Below are 13,694 nucleotides of genomic sequence, written 5' to 3'. Positions count from 1 at the left end.
TTTAATAAAAAAATTCCGATATAAATATTTTTTCCAGAAATATTTTACTTTTTTCGGAATAAGTGTTGATTTTATATTTTAATAAAAATTTTCAGAAAAATAATTTTTCTGAAAAAATAATTTTATCATGCTTGATTGCTTAGGTGGATGACCATGTAAACAAATCTAACCCAGTTGGACTGCCATGTCAGCTTCAATGGAAAGACTAATGGTTTAAGGAGCATTTGTGGTCCAAAACATAGACGGCAGGGATATTTTTGATATAAAAAACAAACGAAGGGTATTTTTAAGCTATTTCAAATAGTTCAAGAACATTTTTGGTACTTTTCTGAAGTCTTGTCGTTTTGATTTTAATATTTGGCCAATCTTCTCATGAAATTTTACTTCAACAGACCGTCTTTAGATAAAATAGAATAAGATTATTTTCTCGAAAACTAATGGTCAAAACTTTTCCCAATCCCTTTCTCTCCAGTCTCCACATATATGTTATGTTACATGGAGTGTGACGGTAGTGAAGATTCTTCATATAGATTTTTCAAAATTCACCAAAAAATAGCACAACTACATATACTCGTACCAAATACTAACACATTTCCATAAAGCATGTCCAATAACCGAAGCATAACACATACTAACATGTAGGAGTAAAAGTTTTTAGCCCTTGCTGTTTTTGCAACAACAGTAGCAGTGCCAACCTGTTTGATTTAACAGAAACTATTCAGTCTCCAGAAACCGGCTCCCAAACAGTAGTGAAGATGACAACACCATATAACTAACAAGACCAATGCTACCCACAACAGACCTTCAGACAATCATTAAGGTGAACATCACAGGCGCGTTGCATTCCTAATCAACACAGTGGAATTGAACAGCGAGAATATAACGCCACATAGAAGAGTCGGTGTTTTCAGTTGATTTCCACAAACGGTATGCAACTCCAGTGGATGCAAAATATTACATTGTCTTGTACAGTCATTTCAGCTGTAAAAATTACATTTTTATCAAAATGGTGTTGGCAACACATTAGAAGTACCGTATTCTCATTGAGGTTAATGGTTATTGACTAGAGAGTGGACACAGCATTCCATGCAGAAGAACCAAGTCCACAACCAGATGATGCAGTTGCTTAACCATTTGCTTGGAGTCCCTGCTACAACCGTAAAAAAAGAACAGACCCGAAAGCATATCTTAATTCCATATGGTTCTTACCCTGCTCTGTTGTGGGACAAGGAGAGCAACGCATGAATCCATCCTGGAATACAACTGGTGGTTTGATATATCATCCTTCCTATCAACCAGAACTAAGTCAACCTTCTGCTTAACCTTGAATCATTCAAAATAATAGAGAAATATTATGACATAAACACTTGAACACGTTCAACTCTGCAAATAATTCTGATAAGTCAAATCGATAACCATTCTCACCAACCACCATCGCTGTTAACTGGGGGGCTCATCCAATGAACCTCCATAGGGGTATACTTACTCAACACTGATGCAGCAGAATGACCTAAAGGAGAGATTGGGTCACTGTATCTTCCCCACTGTGTCTCTTGGAGATCAGGATAAGAATCATCTACATCACAAGAAGTCTCCTGATGTGAATTATTCTTTGAAGCTTTGGATGTTTGTGATTCATAAAGTACAGCGTCCAATAGACCACTGTTCCGAGGTGACAGACTGCCCGAATCAGCGTGCTCATTTGGAGGGGATTGAATCAAAGTATCGAAGGACTCAAGTGAAGGAAGTGGGGAAGGTGAACCCCAATTTTCCATCTGAATTTGGAGTGAAGGGAGCTCCAGCTTCTTAGCCCATTTGGGCTCTGAAGAAGAAGAGTTGCCATTTAAAGGGGCATGGCTGCCAGGAATTTCAACGGAGAATGATGGGTGATGATCAGATGTCAGATTATGAGTATATGACGAGGAAAACCCCAAGGATTGAGCAAGCAAAGAACCATCATTTTGATATTGATGGCAAGCTTGAAAAAGATCATCATTTAGACCAAAGAACCAAGATTCTGATCCTCGTATACGCTTGGATGGATGCATGGTTGAAAGGCCAGAACAAGTATTAGAAGAACTAAGACCCTGAGCCAGCAGGCTAGTTGCAGGAATATCAAAAAAGCTACTAGCAGCAATATTAAGAAGTGCCCGAGGATACAACAGCTGACTAGGTTCCAATTTTTTGAACTCCACAGTTGGAATCGTAAAACCGTTAATAGGCAAGAAATCAGGATGTGAATTTGCAGAGGAGAAAATTCCCAGCTCCTTATTTTGTTTGTTCTCACTAAATGCCTGGAAAGAAATATCCGGAGGGTAGATTTGCAAGCCTGCACGCTGTCGTTTCTTTATTCTGGTGTTCCAGTAGTTCTTTATCTCATTATCTGTGCGGCCTGGCAACTGGAAAAATGGAAGAGCCACGAGAAATTTAATAAATAGCAGTTATTCAACTTTGAAGAATGTGTCATATAGCACTAATCACTGAATTGAGAAAGTTCACAGAAAATCAGTATTAGAAAGTATCATCTGAAATAATGAAGACAATAAACTAAGTCTCTTGAAAGAAAGAGTCCACATTTTTAGTCCAAAAAAAAGTTATATCCAATATGCTTTGCATACAAGTCCTGCCAAGCATAAGGTCACCATTTTTTACTGCATAATATATACTGCAAGAGTTCAGCCAAAGCGACATCCGGATGAAGGAAAACAGACCTGGATATTACAAAAGATAGAAAAAGAACAAAGAGAATCATCATCCCATAACTTCATTCTCTTCTTTTTGCCCTGAAAAGATATTGGCTGCCTACTCCAGTCATTTGAAACAGAACTTATTCCGGTGCTGGCCAAGGGAGCAATAACAACCAACACCTATGTGTCAATCCCAAACTAGTCGTTGTCTACTGTATGGATCCTCTATATCTACAAAGAAAAGGATGAATCCTCTATGTCTGCTCTATTCGGATCCATCTCATTCCAAAATGGTAACATTTTGTCTTTTAAGGCAATTTAAGAGTTCACTAAAACAAGTAGTCCTCTAAATCTAACCGCTACTCCTACCCGGACCTAATGTAAGTGTAACAATAACTAAACATTTTTTTGATAAGGTGGTATGAAGCAGCCAACCACATCATAATATTACGTAAAAGTATGTTAAGGCTGAAATTTAGAGGCGGACCTATGTTCAGATGTAAGGGTGCACCGGCGTCTGCCAGCTTCTGCTACATCTTGTGCAAATGTTGAGAACTTTTAAGAAATAGGATATATAAAACCAAAGTGGCACCCGCCATTCTAGTGGATGCACAAGGCTAGTTAAGCTCTAAATGCTGCACCGGTCTAGAAAAGGCTCTAAAGGCCCTCTGATTATGAACAGCTACATTGAACCACTAAAGAAGGGTAACTTCTTCAAATATCTTCATCCTGCGCAGGACCGCTCTTTCTTTTCCTTGTTTCTTTTTCTTTCTTTCTTTTCTTCTTTTCAAACTAGTCATTTCTACGCTTTTCACCCTTCACAACATTGTTGCATGAAGAGCACTTCTTGTTACTACTATTCAAAGTCAACTTGCAAAATATCGTATCGTATCCAAATAAGGTGCAAACCCAACATAACATATGGAAACAAACAACAACTCTTACTTAACAAATTCCAGATTCATAGATGATGATTGCCTGAAGTCTACCCTTTACTCCCACCCTCTTTCCTTCTTGTAATTCTTACTAATAATTTACTATTTCTTCTCGAGGAATAACATATAAAGGGAGTCGAACTTGGTTAGGAAGCAGGAGCAGGAGGGCTTTGCTTTCCTTTTTTTTGGGGGGGGGGCTGGTGTATGTCTTCCCCTTAGCATAGGGTGTAAAGAAGACTAATGGAAGGCTGTCCTAAAAATGATGGTGCAAGATTTAGATCAAACGGAGGCCAGGACCATGCCTTGCCGAGAGTCACCAACTTTCTTGTAAATTATTAGGCACACAGAATTCAGATTCCCAATCCAACCTAGTGGACTATTCATCCAGACAGGTTTCGAAAAGCACAGCTTTTAGTCTCCCTCCTAGTAGAGAAGTCTTAAAAGAAAATTTGATTGTTAAGAAGACTTAAATTATCTTACCAGACTGCACTCAGACATACAAATATCATTGAGGATCACCAGATATAAATTAAATTAGAAAAAAAAAGGATTGCCCTATAACTAACAACAGAGGCAAAACAAAAAATAGAAGTTCAGATAGCATAGTCACAAGCTGAAGTCCCCAGAAAAAGAAAAGACTATGTAATCCAAAAAGCTTGCAATGTTCAAGGTCTGGGCACACAGAGGTGAAAACTTGGAGAGAGGCAGAAACTAATAAATAGATGAACATAAGGAATTAACATTAATCAGTTCTTCCCAAAAAGTATAGAAAAAAATACATATGTACATTTAAACTACACAGACACAGACACACACACATATATATAAGTACTTATCAAAATGCATCAAAAACCATTTGGAGAGTGTTGCGGTGACTACCATTTTAGTATGACTTTGTCATAGAAATGTAGTCAGCACAAATTTAAGGTGGGTAAACATCTAGTACCAGAAAGAATTAATATAACAGAAGCAGAAACTTAAGTTAAAGCAATTGACGTGTGCAAGTAGCCCCATTTAAAACGCGAACTATAAAAGCACAGACACAATTAGTTACTTTGACTCCACAACAAAACACCCATGAGTGGCCTAATTCTTTTTCCTGGGCCAGCTATGTTTTTAGGTGACAGTGCAAACCAAATCCATGATCTTCCTGCTTCGATACCATCTTGAATTGTGAGAACCATTTCATCTATTAAACTGTTAGAGATCAGCCACATTTATTTATATACTTTAGCTCCAACAGAAAAGAAGGGCAATCATTTAAGACCAGAGTGATTATAAACTGTTAATAGGGAAAGACAAGGTTTTCAAACAACTATCCACCAAACTCAAAAGACTGGAACTCTACGAGCACAAGACAATATAGTAGTGCATTGCACCGATTATAGACATTGTTTTTTGGCTGACCACGAAATCTTGTGTATGAGTTATTCTTTCTTGCTTTTGACCAAGAAATGATACCATAGTCTACGTACATGATTTACAGTAACCAAGTAGGGACTTGGAGCAAGAGTTAAATGGTAATTTAAACAAAGGAGATTGCTTACCAAATCTATAAATTGAACTGTTTAACTAATATTGAATTGTTTAACCGATATCCTCGGGAATAGATTTACATCAGATAGCATTCTTGGCATTTAATCATCTGACATTGTTTGTCTATAACTATAAGTAGCTGCTAAAAGAGATTGAGACGTTGATGCAAACCTTAGCAGCTATTTGTGCCCATTTGTTTCCCATCTTAGCATGCAGTTCATTTATGTGACGCACTTCCTCTGGAGTTAGAGCACCTTTTTTCAAATCTGGTCTTAGGTGATTTGCCCACCGCAAACGGCAACTTTTCCCACAACGAGCAAGTCCTGAGTGCTTCTGGACAGCACTCCAATTCCCTTCCCCATGTTTTCTGATGTAATCCATTAAAATCGCGTCTTCTTCTTTAGTCCAAGGACCTTTTTTCAGTGGGACACCTCCTCTGGTACTTCCTCCACCGCTAGCTTCTTCAACAGATGGCGAATCCACACCAACTTTTGAAGTCATCCTGTCAACCGCATTCACTTGTCACACGTATCTAAAACTGTTGAACAATTAAAGTGCAGTATGTAACGGCCAATGAAAAGGATATAAAGTTGTTAATTACGAAGTCAAGGCAGAAATAAAAGCAACGTGCCAAATTGCGTGACTTCACACATGACAAAGCTACTTGAGCGTCCAATCAGAAGCGGGTGACAATAAATAAATGGCCAGCTTTGAGAGGAAAGATTTAGATAGATTATCGGAAAACAATAAAAAGGAAAAGACAAATAATGAGAAAAATGGATAAGTTATTCTGAATTGAGCAGACACGGATAGAACAAACTTTTGAAAACCCATAAGACCTAATTATCTCATCTAACTATGAAGTAAGGTGACAACCAGCTGCTGGGGATAAAATGAGGAAACACAGACGAAAATCATTAGCTCAAATTTGCAAGGAAAATTTCACTGGTCGACATCCAGAAATACAACAAGGGAAATGATATTGACCATAAAGCTAGTAACACACTTTTAAACCTCATCACATTAAACAAGAAACCGCAAAGAGCATTGTCAATCATTTTAAGACCAAAATCAGCATCAGACAAACTCGAATGATTTTGCTTATAAGGAACAAAATTTAAAAGGGGATTCCACCATTACGCAATTGCTGGTTCCACTGTAAATTTCCATGTAAGCAAGCATTAACAAATGCTTAAAAAAATGCTGAGTTTGTTGAGATCGCATTCTCAAACTGAAACGAGAGGAGAATCATGAGGTTTCAGATTCAAATCCCTGAGAGGAGAATCATGAGGTCTCAGATTCAAATCCCATCACAAGCGGAACAAAAACTAGGTGATTTCTTCCCATTTGCCTAAGGCAAGTGGGCAGAGTTAGTCGGTACTTGTGCTGGTGATAGGCAGCAGGTACTAGGTGAAATAGTCAAGGTGTGCCTAGACACCAACATCTGCCCTAATATCATAATTTATAATCCAATTGAAAGGAGCAACATAAATTATAATAAAAACAGCTAAAACACAATGAGCTAAGCTAAAATTTAAAAGCTAAGGTTTCCAAAACTGTTGAACATAACCAATTGCGCATTTTAGGTGTTTTACCTGATGACAAAAGCTGAAGAAGCTGCCCACAAAGACTTGGAGCAAATAACCGGTGATCAGTTCCTCAAAAAAAAACAACAGAAACTAAATAGTGGAGAAAACCAGAATTCAGTCGAATTGAAACCAGAAAAGAATGGCCAGAAATTGCTTAAACTCAAATTCATACAAAAAAGAAAGCCCCCAACAACAGTAGACTCATAAAAATAAGACCAAAGTAACCTTTGTGTTTCTGTGTTATAACTTATAAGCCCAGGAGAAAAAGCGAAAGAAAACCCAGGCAGCTAGAAATGTGAAATCAAGAATACTCAACTCAAAACCAAATGGGTAAAGAAGGAAAATTCTACAAACTATTCTTGGGACCACTATATGTCAGGTGGATTAAGGAATTTTTGCAAAAGAATCCAAAAGGGAAAATGGATAGAGAGAGAAGTAATTAGAGGGAGAAGACTGAAATTTGTTGGGGGTTGGGGGGGGGGGGGGGTGAGAAAAAGGGGAATAGTTAGCAAGAAGAAACAAATCATTTCATTGGGGAAAACAAGTAAAGAATGCTAAATGGACTCTAATAGCTTGTTTGGTAAATTTTATTTTTAAAAAAAAAAAATAAGTGTTAGGCCAAGGGTATACCGAAACAACCTTTCTATATTCACAAGATAAGGGTAAAATTTGCGTACACATTATCCTCCTCAGACACTACTATATGAGATTATACTGGATATATTATTGTCGTAAAGTGTTAGGCCAAGTTTTTGAAAGAAAAAAGTAATATTTTTAAATAAAAATAGAAGCAAATCATTTCATTGGGAAAAACAAGTAAAGAATCCTAAATGGACTCTAATAACTTGTTTGGTAAAGGTTTTTTTTAAAAAAATAAATAAATAAAGTGTTAGGCCAAGGGTCTACTGAAACAACCTTTCTATATCCACAAGATAAGGGTAAGATCTGCGTACACATTATCCTCCGGAAACCTCACTATATGTGATTATATTAGATATGTTATTGTTGTTGTACAGTGTTAACCCAAGTTTTTGGAAGAAAAAAAAAGTATTTTTGAGTAAAAATAGAAGCAATTATTAAAACCCCAAAAAAAAAAAATAACTTCTTCCCAAAAAGTATTTTTTTTGAAAAATACTTTAAAAAAATACTTTTAGAAGCATTTTTTAGAAAAACTTGTCTAATATTAATTATTAATCAAAAGTGTTTTTCAAATTAATTAGTTAAATATAAATTGATTCTCATCAATGGTACTTTTCTAAAAAATAACTTTTCTGAAAATTATTTTTAAGTCAATTTTAGAAGTTTGGCCACTATTATTCCGGTAGGTATTATATATGTAACCAAAGTTGGACTTATAAGTGCAAGTAATACTACTTTATAGCTCTTTTTGAACTTTGTGAACTATATGAACAATAGGATGGTTGGAGTTAGTTATGTCTCTTATAAAATTGGGCTAAATTTACTCAAGAAAGATTATTTGAGTTCAATTAATCTTTATACCATTAGTACCTTAGTGTGCCACTTGTTCCTCGCATGGCTATCTTTAAAGACATAAGTACCTTTTTTATGGAGTAGCTCCCTTCCCTATCCCTCTTATTAAATTAATTGTCTATAATATGACTACTATCTTATTAAATTAGTCTATATTAAGACTATCTAGTTTAATTAACTGTCCATTGTTTATGGTATGTTTAGTGATCAATGATATCTATCAACGACTGATTAATTAATTAAACTATTGTAGTAAATCATGGGCTCCATAACAATGAGACTTCTGATTTAGAGAGGACATTTATGAACGGAGAATTACACGTAAATACAACACACACATATATTGCAACTAAATGGCTTATATTTAACTTTGTAAAGCTGCAACTCAAAAATAATAGGCTAAGATTCAATATCCAATTCCAAATACGTTCTTGAAATTACTATTCAATTTTTTCAAAAAATACTCAAGCTTTTAATCTAATTTTCGATTTAGTAATTATGACACAAACATTAGTTCAACAAATCAAATTCATTTGGGAGGTGAAAATTAAAATTTTAATATAATCCATCATTGTTGAACACGCTTAAATAAGTGGGTTTAAATTTCGAATATGGTTTTATGAGAAATTTGGAGTGGATGTTGTTTATACTTGTTTGAATGGTATAAAGAGGTTGTATACAAAATTTGGAGTCATTTAACGAAGATTTGGACTGGTCCACCATTATTGAACAAGCTTAAATAAGTGAGTTTAAATTTCGAATTTAGTTTTGTGAGAAATTTAGAGTGAGTTTTATTTATCCTTGTTAGAAATACTATAAGGAAGTTGTATATAATATTTGAAGTCATTTAATGGAGATTTGGACTGATTTTGAACAAGAATTGCAACTGAAAATCGTGGAAGAAGTTCGTCTATATGCGCTTGTATAAACGTGTATAAAAGTGTATAATACTGTATAAGAGGTGTTTATACACCCATATACACTATCATACAACATTATACTTCATTATACAAAAACTGACTTCGTCTTCTTCCTTGTGTCTTTTTTTTGAAATTTAACTCAAATCTACTCTAAATTATTTCAAATTTAAGTTTTGAACTCTTTTTAATGATTTCAATCAATTGGAACAATACCCAATCTAAACAACTAACAAACTAAAAAAATCCTATTTTCGAAAGTAAAGCTTTGAGTGGTCTTCAATGGTGGACTTCTATTCTTTAATTTTTTTATATTGCAACCACCTTTTGTCTAAAGAGAGGGATTAGAAACAAAATAAAATAATAGGAAAATGAGGATTCTTATCTACAAAAGCTCCCATCTTTTGTCCCTAAAAATTTCAATTTCTCTTTACTTTTTGTGGTGTGTTTGGGCGAAAGAAAGCAGAGAGAAGAAGAAAGACAACAATGGTGTGAGAAAAGAGAGAATAAATAAAAATAAAAGTGAAAATTGAACATAACCCTTAAAATAATTAGTGTGGGCTAAAGGTTGAAAAGTTACTTTCATGTTATGTACAACCTGGGCTAAACATGATAAGAATTTTAAATTTGGACCATTTTTGGTTAGGCCGTTACGCCAAGTGACGTTCTTCCTTTATATAGTCAGAATAAATCTACGTCCTTGTTTTGAGAAGATTTAGAAAGTAAATAAATATTAAATGTAAATATCAAACAGACCAAAATATTCCATTTAGAGTTAAGAAAAATTCACCGCCACAGTCCCATAAAATAATGCATTGATACATGGAAACTAATGGTAAAATACAAATTCAACACATATTTTTGCGAAAATTACTTCTTTATCTTCTACTGGATTTTCCTTTTATATAATTTGTTGTTTCGAGTCCGGTTATAATTCGAAGAGTTCGTGTGTGGAGAATAAACTAATTTCTATTTCTCCATAATTAATTTTTCCAACACGTAGTATCCCCTTCTGGTGTGAAAAAAATGATGCTCCTCTAAGTAATTTTCTTTTTTCTTTTCATAGAATATGTACTTATTTCCTTTTATTTTCTAAAATCTTTTTCCTCAACATGAACGGGGACTCAATAAGACATTGTGATAAACATAATGTATAGGATAGACATGTAATTCAAATTATTTTAAATTGTTGTTATACTTAGAGTTATCTTATATTTTAGATGTATATGTACTCTATATATATTTCATTGTACTTCTCAATTTTTTTTAATCAAAAATAGAACTCTTTCATGGTATCAGTTGCTTAGGTTCTTTTTCTCCAACGCTTCCTTCACCGTGGTAATGGTAAGCAACCTCCACTTTCAATCAAGAGGTTGTGAGTTCGAGTCACCCCAAGAGCAAGGTGGAGAGTTCTTGGAGGGAAGGATGCCGAGGGTCTATTGGAAAAAGCCTCTCTACCTCATGGTAGGGGTAAGGTCTGCGTACACGCTATCCTCTCCAGACCCCACTAGTGAGATTATACTGGGTTGTTGTTGTTTGCTTCCTTCATCATGGTATCTTCTTCAGTCGTTTATGACTCTTTAAGTCCCTCTTCCATGGCTGCCCCGTTATCTCAAGTCCCCTCTTCGTCTTCTGCTATTTCTCTCTCAAATATCAAAATTCTTGTTCCTACGGTTTTGATTTTACAAACTCTATGTATTGGAGAGAGCTCTTTTTGCCTGTCTTCAAAGGTCGTGGAGTTTATGGTTTTATTGATGGCAGTTATCCCTCTCCTGAACCCATTATTCTTGCTGATAATGGTGTCTCCATGATCAATCCTGCATTCCAACAGTAGGTTCTATTGCGGAAGCCAAATGTATATAGTGTGAATAAGTCACAACTACTATACCAAAATTATGACAACCATTAAATAATAAACAAGACAATAAAACAACAATAAAAGAACACCAAAATTTACGAGATTCGGCCAATTTTGCCTACTTCCTCGGACACAATTAATATTTTATTCCACTCCAAAATTATAAGTGAAATAATACTAAAGAGAGAAGATACAAATGCTTTAAGAAGATAAAAAGGCAAAAATGAGAGGTGTGTTTAAATCCTAAACATTAGGCCTCCTTTTATAGGGTAAAATTCTCATTCAAAATTGTCATCCACCAATGTGGGACTTTTGACAATTTCAACAAATCTCCACCTTGGCAAAATTTCACATCTTCAATTTTCTCTCAATAACAAATTTTGGTTGTGTCTTCATCTTCAATCTTTAGTGTTCAACAACGTTGATCAAATCCAAACAATGTTGAAACTTGACCGCAGTCACTACTTTTGTCAGCATATCAGCAGGGTTCTCCGTAGTATGAATTTTCTTCACCGTGACTCCACCTTCTTCTATGATTTCTCGTACGAAATGATACCGAACATCAATGTGCTTCGTCCTTGCATGATAAACTTGGTTCTTCGCTAATTGAATAGCACTTTGACTATCACAAAAAATTGTAATATTTTTTTGTTCAATACCAAGCTCCTTTAGCAACCCCTGAAGCCAAATTGCCTCCTTCACAGCCTCCGTAATAGCCATGTACTCTGCCTCTGTTGTAGACAAAGCAACTGTTGACTGCAAAGTAGACTTCCAACTAACTGGTGCCTTTGCAAAAGTAAACACATAACCAGTAGTTGACCTTCGTTTGTCCAGATCACCCGCAAAATCTGAGTCACAATATCCAACTACAGACCGATTGCCTTCCTGCTCAAAAACTAACCCAACATCTACAGTACTATGAATATACCGTAGAATCCATTTCACAGCTTGCCAATGCTCCTTTCCTGGATTATGCATATATCTGCTAATAACTCCAACGGCTTGTGAAATGTCAGGTCTCGTACAAACCATTGCATACATCAAGCTACCAACAGCATTTGCGTATGGTACCCTTGACATATACTCCTGTTCAGTTTCATCCTTTGGCGACATAGTAGTACTTAGCTTAAAATGGGGAGCAAGTGGCGTACTAATTGGCTTAGTCTTCTTATCTATGCCAAAACGCTGTAGTACTCTCTTCAAATATTCTTTCTGAGATAAACAGAGTTTCTTTGAACGTCTATCTCTTATTATCTCCATGCCAAGAATTTTCTTTGCCTCACCCAGATCCTTCATCTCGAACTCCTCCTTCAGTTGAATCTTCAACTTATCAATTTCTTCCGAATTCTTGGAAGTTATCAACATATCATCAACATATAGGAGAAGATATACAAAGGAACCATCATTAAGTTTGCGCAAATATACACAATGATCGTATTTGCTTCTCTTGTACCCTTGCCGCAACATAAACTTGTCAAATCGCTTGTACTATTGTCTAGAAGATTGTTTCAATCCGTACAACGATTTTTCAAGTTTGCATACCATATTTTTTTTTCCAGCAACTTTGAATCCTTCTGGCTGATTCATGTAGATTTCCTCCTCCAAGTTTTCATGTAAAAACGCAGTTTTTACATCCATCTGAACTAGTTCCAAATCCAACTGTACTACCAAAGCCAACATAATTCTAATGGAGGAATGTTTTACAACTGGAGAAAATACTTCATTGTAATCAATTCCCTCCTTCTGAGCATATCCTTTGGCCACCAATCTTGATTGTAGCGAATATTTTCTTGGTTAGGAAATCCTTCTTTCTTTGCAAATAACCATTTGCACCCAATTATTTTCTTTCCCTTCGGGAGATTGGCCAATTTCCATGTATGATTCTGATGAAGAAACTGCATTTCTTCATTCATGGCAATCCTCCACTTATCTTCTTCTGAACTTTGGATTGCGTCTTTATAAGTGGTAGGAACACCATCAGCTATAATTGAGGTTGCGCAAGCAACCGTCTCTATGAGATGAACATGTTTTGTTATTGTCCTTTTTGGCCTGCTGGTTGCTATTGATTCAAGTTGTTGTCAAGGTTCCTGAGTTAGAATCTCCCTCTCTACTGGCTCTTCTTCCAGAGGGTAATCTTCATGAGTTTCCTCCTCTGCTTCTTGTGTAGGAAAAATAAATTTTCCCTCAAACTCCACCTGCTTTGATGCACCACCAGTTTGTTTGACATCTTCAACTGTCACCTTATCTGTTATGGCAGATTCATCAAAGGTAACATCTCTGCTGAATATAATATTCCTTGTCTCTGGACACCATAAGCGGTATCCTTTGACTCCAGAAGTAATCCCCATAAATATAGCCTTCTTTGCTCTCAGATCCAATTTTGACTCTTTCACATGATAGTATGCAATTGAGCCAAACACGTGCAAAGAGTCATAATCTACAGCAGGTTTTCCATACCATTTTTCAAATGGTGTCTTGCCATCAATAGCAGCAGATGGTAGACGATTAATGAGGTGGCATGCATATGTAATTGCCTCAGCCCAAAATTCTTTGCCCAAGCCAGCATTGGACAACATACACCGTACCTTCTCCAGTAAAGTCCGGTTCATACGTTCTGCCACTCCATTCTGTTGTGGTGTATGTCTGACAGTGAAGTGTCGGACGATGCCATCATTTTCACA

The 13,694-nt window shown here is 35.9% G+C and overlaps 1 protein-coding gene across 2 annotated transcripts; it reads right to left on the bottom strand.

Annotated features, from left to right (window-relative positions):
- Window positions 1-771: 771 nt before the first annotated feature.
- On the bottom strand, window positions 772-7,202 carry LOC104118479 (transcription factor GAMYB-like). 2 transcript variants are annotated; one of them, XM_070188117.1, is made up of 3 exons: window positions 6,754-7,202; window positions 5,330-5,696; window positions 772-2,399 (listed from the first exon to the last, which is right to left on the bottom strand). In XM_070188117.1, exons 2-3 carry the CDS (start codon window positions 5,657-5,659, stop codon window positions 1,422-1,424), a joined length of 1,308 nt encoding a protein of 435 aa, XP_070044218.1. In that variant the 5' UTR covers window positions 5,660-5,696; window positions 6,754-7,202; the 3' UTR covers window positions 772-1,421. The 2 variants fall into 2 exon arrangements, with proteins under 2 accessions (XP_070044218.1, XP_009628010.1); XM_009629715.4 differs by having other exon boundaries at window positions 5,330-5,660.
- Window positions 7,203-13,694: the final 6,492 nt, after the last annotated feature.

This window comes from Nicotiana tomentosiformis, chromosome 11, assembly GCF_000390325.3.
Source record: "Nicotiana tomentosiformis chromosome 11, ASM39032v3, whole genome shotgun sequence".
NCBI lineage: Eukaryota > Viridiplantae > Streptophyta > Magnoliopsida > Solanales > Solanaceae > Nicotiana > Nicotiana tomentosiformis.
This window is presented reverse-complemented; position numbering and strand designations above follow the sequence as displayed.